At 59.2% G+C, this 18072-nt stretch overlaps 2 protein-coding genes across 5 annotated transcripts; one reads left to right on the forward strand and one right to left on the reverse strand.

The window, feature by feature from the left end:
- Nucleotides 1–89: 89 nt before the first annotated feature.
- Nucleotides 90–8500, reverse strand: AKT1S1 (AKT1 substrate 1). 4 transcript variants are annotated; one of them, XM_043435180.1, is made up of 5 exons: nt 8365–8500; nt 3878–4263; nt 2768–2845; nt 2504–2673; nt 90–1110 (listed from the first exon to the last, which is right to left on the reverse strand). In XM_043435180.1, the coding sequence occupies exons 2-5, from the start codon at nt 4254–4256 to the stop codon at nt 967–969; spliced, it is 771 nt and encodes a 256-aa protein (XP_043291115.1). In that variant the 5' UTR covers nt 4257–4263; nt 8365–8500; the 3' UTR covers nt 90–966. The 4 variants fall into 4 exon arrangements, with proteins under 4 accessions (XP_043291115.1, XP_043291114.1, XP_043291116.1 ...); XM_043435179.1 differs by lacking the exon at nt 8365–8500 and adding an exon at nt 7713–7917; XM_043435181.1 differs by lacking the exon at nt 8365–8500 and adding an exon at nt 7644–7727.
- Nucleotides 8501–8694: 194 nt separating this feature from the next.
- On the forward strand, nt 8695–18020 carry TBC1D17 (TBC1 domain family member 17). The gene is made up of 17 exons (XM_043435176.1): nt 8695–8861; nt 9287–9385; nt 9593–9667; nt 10984–11107; nt 11864–12071; nt 12525–12636; nt 12730–12888; nt 13229–13357; nt 13449–13552; nt 13996–14090; nt 14489–14605; nt 14703–14803; nt 14887–14986; nt 16239–16336; nt 16486–16602; nt 17091–17177; nt 17268–18020. Exons 1-17 carry the CDS (start codon nt 8841–8843, stop codon nt 17478–17480), a joined length of 1959 nt encoding a protein of 652 aa, XP_043291111.1. The 5' UTR covers nt 8695–8840; the 3' UTR covers nt 17481–18020.
- Nucleotides 18021–18072: the final 52 nt, after the last annotated feature.

Here is an 18072-nt window from a genome sequence, read left to right on the forward strand (position 1 = left end):
TCCAATTCCCAACTTTGCATTGAGAAGCAATGAGACCTGCTCATTTGGCTTCGAAAAATGTTGAATGAATACCCAGAACACACTTCATATTCATTTGTCAGAGGTAAAACTCTTTAATCTCAGAGCGCCCCTCCCAACTCCCGATCCCCACCCCCGACTCTCTCCCCCAAACCAGGGCCGGAGAGTGAGGCCCCCTGCCCCCCACCTTGGGTGGACGAGGGCCCTTTAAGGCACCTGTGGGGGTGGGGGGAGAGGGGCGGGAGCTGGTAACGTCCTGGATGCAAGGACGGGTTTGCTTGGCAGGCAGTTGTGGGATGTAACCAATGAGAGGGTGTCAGACGCAAGAACCGGATCAGGCCATCCCTGAGGGGACCAGAGGGACAATTGTCGGGACTTCGGCGAAAATCAACGCCAGCCCCAGTAGTGTAAAGAACGTAAATGTAACGCCACAGGCCAATCCTGGGTACAGGAGGAGTCGGCTACGCCCCCAGGAGGCTAGAGCCAATCAAATGGGGGAACTCAAGAAGGGTGGATGAGTCTCTCGGGAGATTGGTCAAGCCCTTTACAGTGTTCAAGTCAATCAAATGAAGGAGCTGTCCATTCGCTATGCTGAAGTGGAGAACGATTACCCAATTCTGGAGCTTGACTCTTTCGGGAATGGAGCCAACGCCTGGCGAATTAGCCACGCCCCGGTCGCGGAGCGAGCCAATTCCTTACTAAAAAGAAATCTGTCGCTGGGCAGAGAGCAGACAGACCCAATCCGGAAATTGGATAGGCCCCGCTCGGCGGCGCGGGAGTTCCCGTGGGCTGGAAGGGTGGCGGGAATCTGCAGGGACTGGTCAATCCTGGTGGCCCGGGGCGTGGGAGGCCGGTCCCGGATCTGACTCGGATTGGCGGGCCCCGGGGGCGGGACAGGGGTGTAGTGTATGGGTGGGACGGACGCCGGGCCGGGAAGCTCCTTGGGCCTCAGTATTTCTGCTTCAGCTTCTGGAAGTCGCTGGTGTTGAGCCGTGGCCGCGGCAGGTCCCCGAAGACCTGAGTGTCCTCGGCCTCCCGCAGCACCAGTGCGCGCATGCTCGCCGCGATACGGTCCAGGTCCGGCGAGGAGGGCTGCGGGAACGGCGACACGGATGGGATCAGAGCCTGCGCCCCAGGGCTCCAGATCCTCTCCCAGCACTTTGCCCCTGCGACGCCTATGGCCTGGCAGGCCCTTCATCCTGTCCTGCTCCATTTAGGGCTCTGCTACCCAACTCAAGGCACCACCTCCTCCAGGAAGCCTTCCTGCCCCTCTCCTCCCCGCATTCTCAGCCTGGTCCTTTGTGCACGCACAGCAACCTGTCTCACCGCGGTCCTTCCAGAGTGGAAGTGCTGCCTGGGTGCTGACCATCGAGGCTGTGTGCACCCAGAGTCTCACGTCTGAGGACCGGGTTTGGGACTCAGTCATGTTCTAATCAGGCTTCTGCCAGCCACTAGCTGTCAACAGGGATTTTATCTCCCTAGGTTTCTGTCTCCCCTCTGAAAAATGGGGCAGATAGCAGGGCGTGGGCTAATCACCACAGTGACTGCTAAAGAGAGCTGAACGACCAAGTTGCCAGGGCTGTAGAGAAAGGAGCCCCTCCCTGTTGGGAGGGGTCCTCACTCTACCTGCAGCCTCGGCACCCAGGTTTAGGGACCCTGTCACCCTTGGCTGGGCCTGACGCCCAGCGGAATGAGAGAGGCCACAGACGGAAGCCGGACTCAGGCCCTCTCGGAGGCCAGCCCAGGACCCAGCACTCAGGCCTCAGAGGTTCAGTTAATTATGTTTCCACCACCAAACAAGGACGGCAGCAGCCAGTGAACCCTGCCAGTCTGTAAAGGAGGACGCTGAGTGTCACAGGGAGGGGGAAACCACAGGACCCAAGGCCTCCTCCCCCCAGAGCTGTTTTCCAAAAGGAAGCAGGGTTCCAATTCCCGCTGAGTCTCAGGAAGTCACATGTACCCTCAGTGCCTCAGTTTCCCTTCTGCTTCAGAGCTTTAGTGATGGGTAATGAGGACCCACCCAGGCCAGCCCAGGAACCTATGTAGGATGGTGTGGGAGGAACAGACGACAAGGGAGGGGGCACAGATTCCAAGAGGGGCCAGAAATATGAGGGGTGGGGGCAGAAAGCAATCTGACCCTGCTGAGCCTCAGATTCCCCATTTGGAGGGGACACCAAAACGCCTGCGCCCTGCCCAGATCAGGTATTCTGCTAACAGCGCTGTTTGTGGAAAGGAGAGGCCGGTCTCCCTCTACAAGGCTGCTGCTGCTGCTAAGTCCCATCAGTCGTGTCCAACTCTGTGTGACCCCATAGAGGCTACGATCTAGTTAAAAACTGCAAGGCTCTGGCCCAAGAACCAGCCTGGCGAGGAGGAGGGGCAGATCAATCCTGGGAAACGTGGCATCCATGTCTGAGGGCATCCCGGAGGAGATGCCTCTGAGCCCTTCCCCACACCCTCCTCCCCGCCTCCCCCACTTGCCCCTCACCGGCCCGTTCTCCTCATCGGACGACCGAGCTTCTGTCCTCTTCTCCTTGAAGGCCCAGACGGGCACGGACACAGGCAGGGACTTGGCATACTGCTGCGTGGGCAGGGCTGAGGCCGGGGGCACCGAGTAAGCTGGGGGGCCAGCGGGCGTCTCCTCGCTCAGGCTGCCATCTGGGAGAGAGTGTGGACTCCAGCCTCTGTCCCTGCCTTGAGCCCAGCTCCCCTCACCCCCACTCCGGGGACGGGGAGAGCCTGCAATACTCACCGTCCGTGCTCTCTGGGTCTGACTCACAGAAGGGGGGAAGGTCCTGCAGCGTGGTGTCCTCGTCCATCACAAAGAGTCCTGTGGGTGGCGTCAGAGGCCCGGCCACTCAGTGCCTGCTGCGCTCTGAGCGCTCTGGACTGCGGCCACTGCCACCGCCTCCCTGTCCCCTGCACTGGCCAGGCCCCTGCAAGCCTCGGGCCTTGCACTCCTTTCCCCTGGTTGTCTGGCTGGCCTTCGGCAGAAATAAATCTAGTTTCTGTCTATCTGGCATCTCCCTGGGTGAAAACAACTGGTTGGATGAACACAAAATCTGTAAGATTAATTTGGGATGAACTGACTCAAAATACAGGCTGAGAGAAAGACGAGATGCTTATGATCCCTGTTTGACAACCAGGACCCAATGGTGCAGAGAGATTAACTTACTTGCCCTTAGTCTCACCGCTAATAAGGATCTGAACCTAGGTCACCTGGCTTCACAGTCTGAGCCCCTAACCCCATGGGTTTGTCCAGCAACAGTGAGAAAGTCAGCCACTGGTAGTAACAGTAACAAGTAAGTAACTACTGAGTTGAGCCCTCCACCCACCCACCACTGGAGAACTCCTACTCATTCTTCAAAACCCTAATGTTACAGTCCAGTCTCTGGGAAGCATCCAAGCTCTTGTTTCCCCCACTGCAGCCAGTTGCTCCCTCCGCTGTCGCTTGTACCCCTGACCCTCTTTAACTTCTGTGTCTGCTCTCACAGGCATCAGGCACCCCAAGTTTGCAAACCAGTCCTGTCCTACTCATGCTCCCGGCTCAGAAGGTTCCCTCTCCGCCCGCCCCACGTCCTCTACAGGGCACTGCTTCATGTCAGGACTCTTAATTCCTTGGCCAGACCCGCAGTACCTAGAGAAAAGGCCCGGAGTGGGCTTTCTCTGTGCCCAGCACCTCCCAGCAGAGCTGGTCCCAGGAAACGATGAAAGGAAACCGAGGCTCAGGGAGGAGAAACAACTTGCTCAAGGTCACAGCGTGAGTCACAGGCCAGCCCACAGGACAAGCAAGCCGCACCCCTCCGGGAAAGCCCACCGAGGAGGCGACTGACCAAGAGCCACCCGGCCCCTGCCGCCTCACCTCCATTATCGCTGATGCCCTGTCGCTCCCCAGAGGTCTCCGTCTCTGTGTGTTCATCCTCGTCCTCGTCGTCTTCCTCTCTGGCAAGGGCAGGCCGGGGTGGGCTTCGCGCGGGGCTGGGCGGCTGCGGTGCTGGCGGGGGCACAGGGGGGCGGGCTGCGGCGGCCGCCCGGTGGGCCAGGGCGATGTCGTGGAGGCAGCGGCGGGCGGCCTCGGCCAAGGCCCCTCGGCCATGGGCCGCGTAGGCACAGGGGCCCGGGCGGGGTGGCGGGGGTGGCGCGGCCGTCAGCAGCACCAGCTCCGTGCCCGTCCGGGCCCGGAAGCGCTCGGCGGCCCCCACCACGGCCTCCCACAGCTCCTCGGGCCGCCCCGACGCCATCCGCGCCCTGCGGGGCAGAGCAGGACAGAGGAGGCTGAGGCCCAGCGGATTTCACTGTCCACCCAGCCCCACGTGTTCACCAGGCCCTGGACTCCACGCCCGGCCCTGCTCGTCACCTGATCCCAGCTGAGTTCCTCATCTCCCCCCCTCAACCGACCCCCGCCCTCCGTTTCTGCAGGACTCCGCTCCATCCAGACCTCCAGGCCCTGTCCTGGGCCCCCTGCCCCATCCTCACCCTGTCCCCTCAGCCCCCAACTCTCCTCTTAGCCCTGCCCTGGCCAGTATAGAAGCCATCAGCCACACGTGACTAGGGAGCACTTGAGATGTAACTGATCCAAAATGAGACCTGCCGAGAGGGTGAAATCCACACCGGACTGTCAAGGATTACTTAGCATAAAAAGGTAGGATGTAAAATATCTCATGAGCAATCTAAGCTTGATTAAATGTTGTAATGACGATGTTTATTTATGCTGGCTAAATAAAATAAGAGGGTAAAAGTGAATCTCATCTGTTTTCTTTCTACCTTTTTAATGTGGCTCTTAGAAAACGTGAAGTTATACACATGGCTCAGATCACACTTCTGACCGACTATGCTGCCCTGCACCGTGGTCCCAGCCTCCAGTCCAGTAGGCACCCAGGCCCCAGGCTGTGTGTGTGTGAGGGGGTCCTTTTACCCCCAGAGCTGACCCTGCTCCAGCATCCCCTGGACAAGGTCACAGGCCCTCAGCCCAGTACCGGAAGGCCCACCCCGGCCTCACATACTTCTAGACTCCTGAGGCCCAAGGCCTTCAGTCAAGGTGAACCGCCCCCCACCCCCGACCTGGACCACTTGTCTCCGTGTACTTGTCACTCCTGCACCCACCCCGAGCTCAGGGCGTCTCCTCCCCATCCACGGGCTCCCGCAATGTCTGAATGATCCCCATTCTAGCCCAGATCCCTCTGGGAGCACTGCTTGGATGGATCCACATTCATTTCCCCAACCAGTGTGGGAGGCCCTCGAGGGCAGGCCTGTCGGATTCACCTCTGAGACAACACCAGCCTTGCCTGGCACAGGGCAGGTCTCAAGAGAGCTGGAGTGGAGCAGAAAATGGGATGCCGGCTGCTTTCTGCACCTGGGCTCTGCCCACAACGTCCTTCCACTTCCAGCAGGTCCTCTGAAAGTCTCCCTTGATCCCTCAAGATGGATCAGACGCCTCCCCTAGACCCACAATGCCCTTGGCTACCTCCATTACAGCTCTTGTCACACGAGCTTGTGACAGCTGTATCTCTGGCTGCCTCCTCCATCAGACTATGAGCCACCCGAGGTCAGGGATCTGTGTCCCCAGGACAGGTTCACCCTAAGTAGATGACCTGCTTGGATGCATCTCCTTACAAGGGGAGAGAACAAGGGACCCGGAGCCTGACTTCCCACCCTGATTGCTGTGTGACCTTGGGCCACTGAGTGGCCTTCTCTGTGCCTCACTGTCTTCTCCCTGTAAACCAGTGGTTGAGCTAGGGCTGCTGGGCCGCGAAGGAGCCTCCCCAAAGAGGCAGCAGGCTCCTCATCATCAGAGGGATTTGAGCTGGGCTGTGATCTAGCCCTCCAGGGTCATACAAGTTAGATTTCAATTCACATCCTCTTTGTGACTCAGGATGAGAGAGGCCAGAGTTTGCTGAGCACTTGCTCCGTGCAGGGACTCTGCACCGGTCATGACCCCTCCTACCTACCTACCAAGGTGGGAGCTCTTACCTCACAAACAAGACAGTCAAAGCTCACGGAGTACAAAGCCCCTGCTGGCAGCCACATGCAGTGAGAGCACAACCACTGCCAGTCCTGACAGGCCCTGGAGCAAGTTTACACCACACCTCCCGGGCAGGGGCCCGGGTGTAACCCAGTCTCATCCCACCCTCTCACCACCCCTATGAGGGCGGAGCTACGATCATCCCACTTCACAACTGCAAACTGAGGCCTGGGGAGACTCATTGACCAGGGTCAATGTCTTGACCAAGACGGAGGGCTGGGACCTGGATCAGTCATCCTGGATCCAGAACGTGTTCTTAATCCTAAATGCCACACTGCCTATCTTATGAGGAAAGATTTATGGCTTCCTAGTCCAGAAGGGAAAAGCGAGGCTCAGAGGTTTAAGGCACTGGCCAGAAGGAACACAGCTAGAAAGGGCACAAGTGAGGTGAAACTGTGGTCTGCTTGACAGACTCCAAAGCCCAACCGAACTGGGAGGTACCCAGGGTCTCACAGCCACTCCTTGGGTCCCACTTGATGGAGAAAACTGAGGCTCAGGGCAGGAGAGTGAGTGGCTCAAGGTTGCACAGCCTGGTAATGCCAGGCCAGGGGGCTCCTCCTTGGGATATCAAGATATGGCTCCTCTCCTAGAGGAGATCTGAGAGCAGATCAAACTCCGAGAGCCTGGGAATACCTGGAAAGAGTCAAGTGGGAATGAGCTGGTCATGAGAGCCCCACTCATACCTCAAAGATGAGGAGGAGAGCGACTTACGCAGACCTCTCTGCCAAGGCTTGGGAGTCTTGGGGGCAGGGGGGTGTCTCTGGCATTGGTTACCTCAAAGGAGAGTAGCCAAGCCAAGTACGCCCCGCCCCCCCCCCCAGGAGAGTCTCCCACCCCTTCAGGTTCCAGAAGTCCTGTTATCTTCCACGGAGCTGATAGACGGAAGACCCCCTCTCCCGCCAAATAGAGGTATTTAAGATTAGGGAAGAGTCAGACACGATTGAGCGACTGAACTGAACTGAAGATTAGGGAAAGAGGGAGGTGAGACCTGTCCCCCACAGGAGGAAGGGACAGGTAAGGCAACTGACTTTTTAGAATGAGGTGGGGGGTGAGGTTAGGAAAGGGACTCCAGGAAGAGATGAAGAAAGAGGAAAAGTTCCCCAAGGAATGAGGGAGGCTAGCATGCCAGCGAAGTCCCCCCAACCACCTGTCAAACTGGAATTAAACCCCTTCCCCGCTCCAAGGTGGGAGGAACTCGGGGATACACCCTGTGGCCGGGGGCAGGTGAATATCTGGGGTCGTTCTCTACCGCTCACAGAACTCGCTACTTGGTCCGGGGGCTCAGGTAAAGACCCACTTCGCTAGGAAGCACACAGGAAATCCCGCCCAGGTGGGGGCCAGGACCGGAAGTCCCGCCTTTGGACGGGTGAGGGGCGCCCCGCGGCCTCACCGAGTAACCCCCCGACCCTGTGGACATGGTCCACGCCTAAGTCAAGAATCCTAGTGGGTCTGAAGACCGGAGGATAAGGCTGTCCAAGCTTTGCCTAGAGTCAGACACGACGGTTCCCGCGGCCGACACCTTTCCAGCGCTCAGCGTGAGGTCACTGAGCGATCTCTGCCCTCTGATCAACGCAGGCTATACCCTTCCCACGAGCGGCTCGCCCACCCAGTGCCCCTCTCCTCCGGACGGCCAAATCCTCCCCACACCGCGGTTCACAACGCCGCCTCCACTCACGTGCCCGTAGCCAGCATGGCCGGCCCGGCACCGTCACCGCCCTCAAAAGACATGGCGGTACCTTACGTCACTTCCGCATCTTTGGCCCGCCTCCACTTTGCACACTCCGCCTCCCTAACCCCAGACGCCGGAGACCAACATGGCGGCAAAGGTGCTTCGCCGGATCCTAGTGGGGCATTGGCGACGGCAGGGTGTCCATAAGAAAGATGGTGAAAGAAAGGCTTCAACTTTCTTAGACACAAACCCAGATTTCGACTTGTCGCCCCAAAATATGGGGAAAATGCTACATGCACACTCAGGACTACAGTATACTAACTCAAGCGAGCTACCGTCCCTCATACACTAATAACCTCTTCCACAGAACTAGTGGAAAGCAATGTCCATTAATGACATGGCAACCAGCCAGACATCATTTGTCCATAACATATACATAGGTTCCCCAGCCTATCCCCCTTCAGCACCAAGACTGGCAAAGAGCCGACATGGCAGCCTCTCTTGCTTCAGTTTGCCCAGTTTCAATATGGCGGCTGAGACCACTTTCGATGGTGACTTAGGAATTCGTCTGGGACTGCTTCGTTCCCGGGGAAACTGACGGTTTCATCCCTTTAACCCGAGTCCTTCAGGGCCTCTTGTGATGCACAGCTCCTCTCACCTTTTCTTTTATCCGTTTCTTCCAGGACCCTGCTTTCGCGCCCCGCAGAGAGATGGGACTGCCCCGCATTAACATGGCCTCAGCTCGCCGGCCTTGGCCGTGCCCTCGAGCAAAATGGCATCCTTTTGGCTTCGATGCCAGCATGCAATATGGAGGAAGGACTAGGCCTCTCGGAGTCCGCTTGATCGAGGGGGGTGGAGCTCTTGGATCCGCCCCCTTGTTTACTTCGTGGTGAGGAATGTACTACTGCGCCTGCGCACTGGTCGCTCCGCCTCTAGCGTCTGTGGCATGTGACTCAAAACCTCGTGGTTCATGCTCAACCACCCCATTCTGGAAAATGGTTACACCCACTCCTGTTCTAGAACAGATAGGGACGCTACCACTGTCTGGGCTTGCAGGGAGTGTCCAATCCGGATGTGACAGCACGCTGACCCGGAAAAGGAGGGGGCCGGGGCAGTGTGGCCTCGGCCGCGGCTATGGAGGGAGCCGGTTACAGGGTAAGTACCAGAGACGCATTCTTTCTCTTCTGTCGATGCGAAACTTCCCCCTCCGGTGACCTACTTCTTTCTCAGGCCTTGCAGGGATTCTGGGAGCCCGGCACATCCTTGACAAGCACACCATTCCCTTAATAAACGCGCTATCACTCCTTCCTTCCACTTCCTAGGGAGACTCATATTTAGCTCCGCCCCTTGGGCTGCTGAGGCGCTCTTCTGGGCCCCGCCCTCTTTGGAATGCACTTTTGCCCTTCCCCGTCTTCCAGGGTCCCAGAGAAACCTGGTCGGTATTCTGGCTTCACCTCGCCGACCCCGTCCCCTAGGTAAAGGTACCTCGGGGTCCCGCCCCCTGGTGCATAGCTTCTCCCCTCAGTCTGTTCCCATTGGCTCTCTTTGGGGCCCCGCCCCTTAATGATTCCTGTTTCCAGGTGGTGTTTGAGAAAGGAGGCGTGTACCTGCACACCAGTGCCAAGAAGCACCAAGACCCGGACTCCCTCATCGCCGGCGTCATCCGTGTTGTGGAGAAGGTGGGCCTGGAGAGAGCAGGGCTCGGGCAGGCCCAGAGCGGGATGGAGGGCGGCACCTGTAGGAGTACAGTGTGGGGGTCAGCGATGGGATCTTAGGAAGAAGAGGTGGCTTTCTAAGGCTGAGAGTTCAGAACTGGGAAGAAGTTTGGAAATAGGGTTTGGGGAGTTTGGAGGGTAGCCTCTCCAACCCCTCTTTCTTTCCCACAGGACAATGATGTCCTCCTGCACTGGGCTCCTATAGAGGAGGCTGGAGATTCCTCCCAGATCTTCTTTTCCAAGAAGGTAGGCTTCCCTGGCTTCCTCTTCTCCACTTGCTTTTTTCTAGGACGGAGCAGTCAAAAGCATTTGAAGGACTTGGGTAGAATCCCAGACCTACCACTGGGGAATGTATAAGCCTGGTTGGGACTTAAGTTCTCTCTGCCCGCCGGATTCCTCTTTGTGAAATGAGGCTGAAGAGGCCCATTCACTGAGAGAAAGCAGACACCATGGGATTTTGGCCGTGGAGATGGCGCCTACCGCCTCACCCCCTTTGCTGTTTGGGACAGCCCTGCCAGGGTGCAAGAGGATAACTCAGTCTGTGGATTCAGGTCCCAGGGGCTCTCAGCCCATAAGGACTTGAAGGAGCATGGAAAAAGGAAAAGGGTCCAGCAGGGTACCAGTCACATCTATCCTTCTCATCAGGAAAAGCAAGAGATTTCCCAGAAGCCTCCTGTATTGGTTAGGAGTTGCATTTGGGTGTTCATAAATGAAACAGGAATGCTAATGGCCTAGGGAAGATAGCAGCTCATTTCTCTTTTTCTTCCAAGCCCAGAATGCAGCAATATAGGTTCATATGGTATCAGTGACTCAGCTTCCTTCCATCTTTGCTTCGTAATCCTCCACACATGGCATTTATCCTCACCATATCCTTGTGGTCCAAAAGGGTTGCTGGAACTCCAGCGTTTTTAACTGTTTTTGTTCACTTTCCATGTGTATCTCAGGTGGGCAAAAGAGTTCTACTCATCATGATTACTCAAGGAAGTATGCTGCTAAAGCAGCCACCATTCCAAAGGTCTCCATTTCTAGTGGTAGAAAGAAGTCTCTAGAAGTCTTGTCCTGGCAGTTAAATGGTCCGTCTTGGAAATGATACATCCAGCCCTTTGGCCAGAACTAGGTGCCTGTCTCCGCTCAGCCAGTAGAGTTCAGTGAGCTATAATCCATCCTAATGTATGCCCGTGAGACGGACAGCTGCAAGCATTTGACAGCACTACTAATTATCACTGTTCTGTGTAAACGTTGGCAAAAGTATAAAATTCTTCAGGTGACAAAACAGAGGGCAGAAACTAACCAGGGGCTAGTTTGGCAGCTTGTGGGCAGCTGTCTGTGCTGTTCCTCAGCCTTCCCTTCATGGCACCCAGAGGCTCGCCTGAATAGGATGTTCACTCCTGTTGGTGCCTTTTAATCAAGAATTTCCTGAGCTGGGTGACCCTGAGGGCAAGTACGGTGCCCTCTTTCTGCCTCAGTTTCTTTTTGTTCAGTGGGGCTACCTCCCAGGGTGGCCTCGAGGCTCAGATCTGGAATCCATGAGCCCTTAGTCTCTTTTCCTGCCTTCCCCCAAGGACACCAGCGGGGGTGACTCCTGCACCTCTGAGGAGGAACCGACCTTTGATCCCGGCTATGAACCTGACTGGGCCGTCATCAGCACGGTGCGGCCACGGCCCCGCCATTCGGAGTCCCCGAGAGGTAGACCGAGGTGGTTCCTGGCCCTGGGGGTGGGTGGGCAGGCAGAGAGACATGACTTATCCTCAGTGGTCATGGCTCCGCGGGCTTTGCTGCCCACGGTCAAGATGGCCACCCACACTGGCCTCCATTCCCGGAGAGTGGGTGGGGGTGCAGGGTGGTCGCCAGCCCACGTCCAGCATGGCCAGCGTCTCCAGGATATGCAGTCTGGTCGACCCTTACCCCAGGCTCCCTGATTGTGGGCACCCTCATGTAAGTCCTGCCCCTGGAGTCTTCCAGACTGTGGGGCAATAGTCGCAGGGGGACAGGGCAGTTCAGGCCATCCTGGAGTCACACGGTGGGGCTGGGGGCACCAGAGGAGGTATCTAACCTCCAGGAGATGGAGAAGCGTTCCAGGAAGAGGTGTTGCCAGAGCCCGGCTCTGGGGGGCACGTGAGCGGTTTCTCTCCCCGCAGGCAGGGCAGCCGGGGCAAGGCCAGAGGTGTGGGGCACTGGGAAACCACAGCCTTTTGCTGTGGCTCGAGTGTAGGGTCCAGAGAGAAGACAGGGTGGGAGGTGAGACAGACAGGGTGCAGGGAACAGACCGGAGGGGTTGAGGGGAGCCTGGGGAGATTTTGGAGCAGGCACGTGTCTGCTCCGGGCTCCCCTTGTTTTCCTTAGTCCTTTCCTGGAGGGCCTGGGCTGACTGGGGCGGGGATGGGGTGGGGGGAGGCGCCTTAGGAGATGCCTGAGCCCCTCCCCGCTCCCCGTCCCCCCCAGGTGCGGAGCCCAGCTCCCCCCGGGGCTCCTGGGCCTTCTCGGTGAGTCTGGGGGAGCTCAGGTCCATCCGCCGTTCCAAGCCGGGCCTCAGCTGGGCGTACCTGGTGCTGGTCACGCAGGCCGGTGGCTCCCTGCCCGCCCTGCACTTCCACCGCGGGGGCACCCGCGCCCTGCTCCGCGTCCTCAGCCGCTACCTGCTCCTGGCCAGGTGAGCCTGCTCCCGGGCCGCAGCCTGACCCCTCAGAACTGAGAAGGAAATACAACCTAGACTGATTTTCAGGGCAGAAAAAAAAAGAGAATCGAGTGGCGTGGCGCGTATAACTCCGGGATAAAGGGTAGTTTGGCATCGGGCAGGACCTGGGCCCCAGATCATGGAAAGAGTTGGTCTGCTTTCTCTCTGAGTTTGTATCACCTTCTGTGGGGCCCGGGGGGCAGAAAGCACCTCTAGCCCACACCCCAGCAGTTTCCTGGGGGCTGTCCCTCCACGGCCTGTGCCCGAGTCGGTCACCCCGGCCGGGTGGTGAGAGGGCCTCGTTGGCCAGCCCTGGGCCCTGGGCCGCCCCTGGGGTGCAGTCGTGGTCTCAGGCCTGGGCTGGAGATTCCCCACGGGCAGTCAGGACGCTGGCTGGGGTCGCCCACACGCCCCCCTGCGCCCCCGCAGCTCCCCGCAGGACTCCCGCCTCTATCTCGTGTTCCCCCACGACTCGTCAGCGCTCTCCAGCTCCTTCCACCACCTCCAGCTCTTCGACCAGGACAGCTCCAATGTGGTGTCTGTGAGTCCACGGGGCCAAGCCAGCGGGCAGGGACAGTGCGGGGCGGACCGTGCCGGCGGCTGGGCTGTGACCACCCCTCCACCCCGTCCCCAGCGCTTCCTCCAGGACCCCTACTCCACCACCTTCAGCAGCTTCTCCCGTGTGACCAACTTCTTCCGGGGAGCCCTGCAGCCTCACCTGGAGGGGGCCTCCCCTGACCTGCCCCCGGCCCCAGACGACGAGCCCGAGCCCGGGTTCGAGGTCATCTCCTGTGTGAGTGTCAGCGTGGATGCCGCTGCTCTCGCAGCCACCTTGGGCATGGGGCCGCGTTGCCCCAGGCTCGCATCCTAACAGCACCGCCCTCACCGGGCTGCTTGACGGACTGTGCGGAAGGTGCTTGTAGCCTGTGCGCCTCGTGCCTGTTTTTAATGGGGGCGGGGGGGGGAGGGGGGGGCGGTAACCTTGTCACCGAGTCACGAAAGAAAATGCTTCCAGCCCTACATGTTCTGTTTGTCCGTCCAGCTAAGAAAGGCTCTGAGATGCCTTGGAGGGGGCTGGGGTCTGCCGGGCAGCTGAGGCCCTGGGCTCACCTGCCTCGCCTCATATCCCCCAGGTGGAGCTGGGGCCGCGGCCGGCCGTGGAGCGGGCGCCTCCCGTCGCAGAGGAGGAATGGACCGGCCACGTAGGCCCCGAGGGCCGCCTGCAGCGGGTCCCAGAGCTGAAAGCCCGCATCTTCTCAGGGGTGAGGAGCCAGGTGGGGGGGCAGGCCGGGGCAGGGCAGCGGGCAGCCAAGGGGAGGCCCCTCTGAGCTGCCCTCCGCCTCTGCCCCCCAGGGTCTGAGCCCCAGCCTGCGGCGTGAGGCCTGGAAGTTCCTCCTGGGATACCTGAGCTGGGAGGGCTCGACGGAGGAGCACAAGGCCCATGTGCGCAAGAAAACGTGAGTGAGAAGGCGTGGCCCCTGCCCTGCTGGGCTCAGCCCTTGCTGCCCCAGCCGCCCAAGTCCACTGGAGGCTTTTGATCAATGGTATATCCCTTGATCGCAGTGATCAGGGACATCAGCCCGCACACAGGGGGATGGAGGCAGTGGGCCCATATCTGATGCTGTTTTCATCCCTGGGCCATGCGATACCACGGATGCGCAGCAGGCTTCCTCCCCGCTGTGCGGCCACCTCTCCTGGCTTATCTTGTGCCTCTGCTGTGTGTCCTGGCCCCTGCCCCTGGGGCTGTCTGTCCACTGGGGCTAACAGACTGTGAGCAAAAGCCCACAAGGGTGTTGTGTATCCCGAGAGATGCCGCGGAGGGGAAGTGTGTTGGTGAGCTGGGCTGAGCCCCGCGGGGCGAAGCAGCAGGGTGTCCTTACTGCTCCCCTTTCCCCGTCAGGGACGAGTACTTCCGCATGAAGCTGCAGTGGAAATCTGTGAGCCCTGAGCAGGAACGGAGGAACTCACTGCTACATGGATACCGCAGCCTCATCGGTGGGTGGGGGTGGGGATGGGGCTGCCAGGCCAGAAATGAGATCCTCTAGGGGTGAGGGGGAGCAAGATAGGGGCGAGCAGGGGTGAGTGGCCAGGATGGTGAGGTGAGGCGTGGGGGGACGCTCCAGGCTCCCTGGGTTGAAATCTGCCCTCTATTCACTGAGATATCTTGGTAAGTGATGTGATCTCCCTGGGCTGCTGTGTCCCCATCTGTCGCTGGTTTGGTGACTGTCTGCAGCTGGGAGGGCGTGGCCAGCCCGTGAGTGTGAAGCGCAGCATCTCCTGTGGAAGCAGCCCAGCGGTCTCTGGAGGGCCCACAGCTGCCTAGGCGTGCTGGCGGCCGGCAGGGATGGGACCCTGGTCCTTTCACACCTTCACTTTGTCCCCTGTCCCCGCAGAGCGGGACGTGAGCCGCACTGATAGGACCAACAAGTTCTACGAGGGCCCCGAGAACCCAGGGCTGGGCCTGCTGAACGACATCCTCCTGACCTACTGCATGTACCACTTCGATCTCGGTGCGAGGCAGTCCGGGGAGGGGCTGGGGGCCGGCCCTCCAGGGGGCCGGGGGGCACTGCTGGCCTGGGCGCGGCCCTGACCCCGTGTCCCCCCCAGGCTACGTCCAGGGCATGAGTGACCTTCTCTCCCCGATCCTCTACGTCATCCAGAACGAGGTGGACGCCTTCTGGTGTTTCTGCGGCTTCATGGAGCGCGTGGTGAGGCTTAGGGCGGGGGTGGGAGGCAAGCCCCCTCACAGGCCCCAGGGGCTCTGGCTCTTCACGAGGCCCTCTGCCCACAGCACGGGAACTTCGAGGAGAGTCAGGAGACCATGAAGCGGCAGCTCGGGCAACTCCTGCTGCTCCTCAGGGTGCTGGACCCGCCGCTCTGCGACTTCCTGGGTACGTGTGGCGGGTGGGGCCAGGGATGGTAGGGCCAGAGATGACATCCAAACATGTGGATGTGGTCCAAACGAGAAACAACCCCCCAGAACCCAGAAGTGATGTGTAAAAGCAGGATTGCAGTTTGGAGCAAAACCTCAATAAATGCAGATGTGGGCACCCCCGTCCCCGCTGCACAATCAGGTGGCTCCTTCGTGCCCGTCAGTCACACTTTTCAGAGGAGGACCTGGCTGTGGTCCTCGCAACTCCCAGCTGCACCTAGCTCTTATCTCCACTCACTCCTGAGCCAGGGATTGGAAACTGGTTCTTTGGGCTCTTGGGAGTGGGACAGCTACATTTTGGCTGTAAAATTTGACTGCATTACTTGTTCAATGTAAAAAATGCAGGAAATTCAGGGAAAGGAAGTTGAAATTGCTGTTGCTAGAACTGTTCTTTTTAATGCAGATGATGATAAATAAGCTAGTTGATTGGTGGACATTTCTTCACGGAAATTCAGGGTCATGCTGGGAAGGAGAGACGTAGCTGGTCTCAATTCACTGAAGAGAAAACTAAGGCTTTGAAAGCACATGCCCCTTTCAGGGATACTTGAATGTTAGCTGCCTCTCTGTGTCACTTGGAAGTTTTCTAAACCGTCAGTTTTTATCGACTACATGGTGTTCTGTTCAGTTTAAGGATGTACAAGAGTAGAGTTAGCCTGACCCGCTGGACATTTAGGTGGTTTGTAGTTTTTCACCATGATAAATCTGTATTTGTGGATAATGTCTTTAAATTCCAAGAAATGATTTATATCCACACATATTTGTACATTTTTTGAAACATTCATCCCCATCACTGCTTTCCTGGAAAGCTCTGCCAACTTACATTTTTGCTAGCAGTGTACACCAGGGCCCGGTTCCTCACACCCCTCCCCACCAGCTTTGGGTGTTGACCAGATTATTGTTCTTCCTCTGAATGGACTGGTTTTACTGCCTCCCTTCCTCATGAGAGTGGAGACCAGGGGTGGCTCCTCGCGTCTGGAGCCTGGAAGGCAGGATAGGAAAGGCTCCCTCGGACCTGGGCAGCTCCCCCCACCTCCTTCCCAACCCCACCCTCCACCCCCACGAGCTCTCCATCCACTTGCGAGCCTGGTGCAGGTTCTTACCACCAGCGTGACTTCTTAGAGTCCAGTCCGAACGTCGGGTGCCCTGTGAATTAGAGCGGGGTTGGGGTTGATAGATGGCATTGCCCCTCCCACCACTGTCCCCCGCTCCAGACTCCCAGGACTCTGGTTCTCTCTGCTTCTGCTTCCGGTGGCTGCTCATCTGGTTCAAGAGGGAATTCCCCTTCCCAGATGTCCTCCGACTGTGGGAGGTGCGCCAGCTGGGTTGAGGGGGAGAACTGAGGCAGAGAGACTGGTGGGCGGGCGGGGAGGTTGGTGGGAGGTGGGCAGGGCATGGGGCCGACCTGGGTGGGGCCTGGGGCGGAGGCTTTGCCAGTGATCCCTCCCTCGGGCACGCCAGGTGCTGTGGACAGGGCTCCCCGGCCCCAATCTGCACCTGCTGGTGGCCTGCGCCATCCTCGACATGGAGCGGGACACCCTCATGCTTTCCGGCTTCGGCTCCAATGAGATCCTCAAGGTGAGCCCCTGGCTCCCCCGCAGGCCCATCAGGGTGTGAGCTCCGTGGAGGTGGGCATCGCCCCTGTGCCACAGCCCCTTTGGGTGGTGGGTCCTCAGAATAGGATTGTTGAAAGTGTGGTCAGCTAAGCTGTGAGCACAGCGGCTGGGGGACGCCTCTGTGCGTCTCCTACCCCGTCTTACCCCTGGCTCCCGCAGAGAGCTTTTGGCCCCTGCAGGAGTGGGCCCCCGCCCCTCCCCCAGGGCATTAGTGTGGGGCGGGCCCTTCCCCTCCTTGTATGCTGTGCCTGGCAAGCAGCCTGAGAGCATGACCTCTCCTGATGCCAGGGCTCCACTGTGAACCCTAAGAGGGCCAGCCCCTTGTGTCTTCCACTGGGTCCCCAGCAAGAAGCAGAGTAGGCCGTGGGGCGGTGGTGGTTGAGTGCTGGCTGGCAGGTGGGCCTGACCTCACCCCCCACACCCCCACCCCACCTGCCCCCCGCCCTGCAGCACATCAACGAGCTGACCATGAAGCTGAGTGTGGAGGACGTGCTGACGCGGGCTGAGGCCCTCTACCGGCAGCTGACCGCCTGCCGGGTGAGTCCCTGACCCCTCCCGATACCACCCCCAAACCTCCAGGAAACCTCTGACTTGATGCTCCCTACCCCCCACCCCCCAACCCTCCAGGAGCTACCCCACAACGTGCAGGAGGTCCTAGGCTTGGCGCCGCCTGCAGAGCCCCAAAGCCCCTCGCCCCCTGCCTCCCCACTGCCGCTGTCGCCCACCCGGGCCCCACCGGCTCCACTCCCCTCCGCGGACACAGCCACGGCCACGCAGCCCGACAGCAGCCTGGAGATCCTGCCTGAAGAGGACGATGACGAGGAAGGCGTCGACTCCTAACCGTGCTGGGCTACCGCAGCAGCCCCACAGGACTAGACACTTTATCCAGCTCCCGCCCCCGCCCCTGCCAGAGCTGGGGACACAGGAGCAGAGGGGCAGGGCCCTCCACCCACTCCTCCCTTCTCTTGAAACTGACACTTTCCTGTCCAGGTGGCCTCGAGAGGTTGGGGGAGGAAGGCCACCACGCTGCCTTGGCCCTGGATGGGGAGGCGGGTGGTGGAGGCTCATGGTCTCCCCAGACCGTTCTGCAGAGTCGATGTCTGACCGTTGTGACCCTGATCTGGCAGATGAGGTGTAAGAGGCAGCCCCTTGGGGGTGGGTGACTGGTGGGGGCTTGTGGAGGCAGCGCTCCCTTACCTGCCTGAGTTTGGGGCTTTTGGAGGAGCGAGGATGGGGTACTGGTGTGCAGCCACCACGTAGTAGATGAGCTGGGGTACATCCCGGACCTAACTCAATGGGAGGGCCTGCGGAGCTGCTCGCTCGGGCCCTGTCTACCAGCTTCTTATGAGAAAAATAAACTCGTGTTTCACCCACTGTCAACTGGGCTTTTTGTTACTTGCATAATGATCCATTGGTGTCATTTACAACCGTG

The sequence above is a fragment of the Cervus canadensis genome, chromosome 18 (genome assembly GCF_019320065.1).
Source record: "Cervus canadensis isolate Bull #8, Minnesota chromosome 18, ASM1932006v1, whole genome shotgun sequence".
In the NCBI taxonomy this organism is placed as follows: domain Eukaryota; kingdom Metazoa; phylum Chordata; class Mammalia; order Artiodactyla; family Cervidae; genus Cervus; species Cervus canadensis.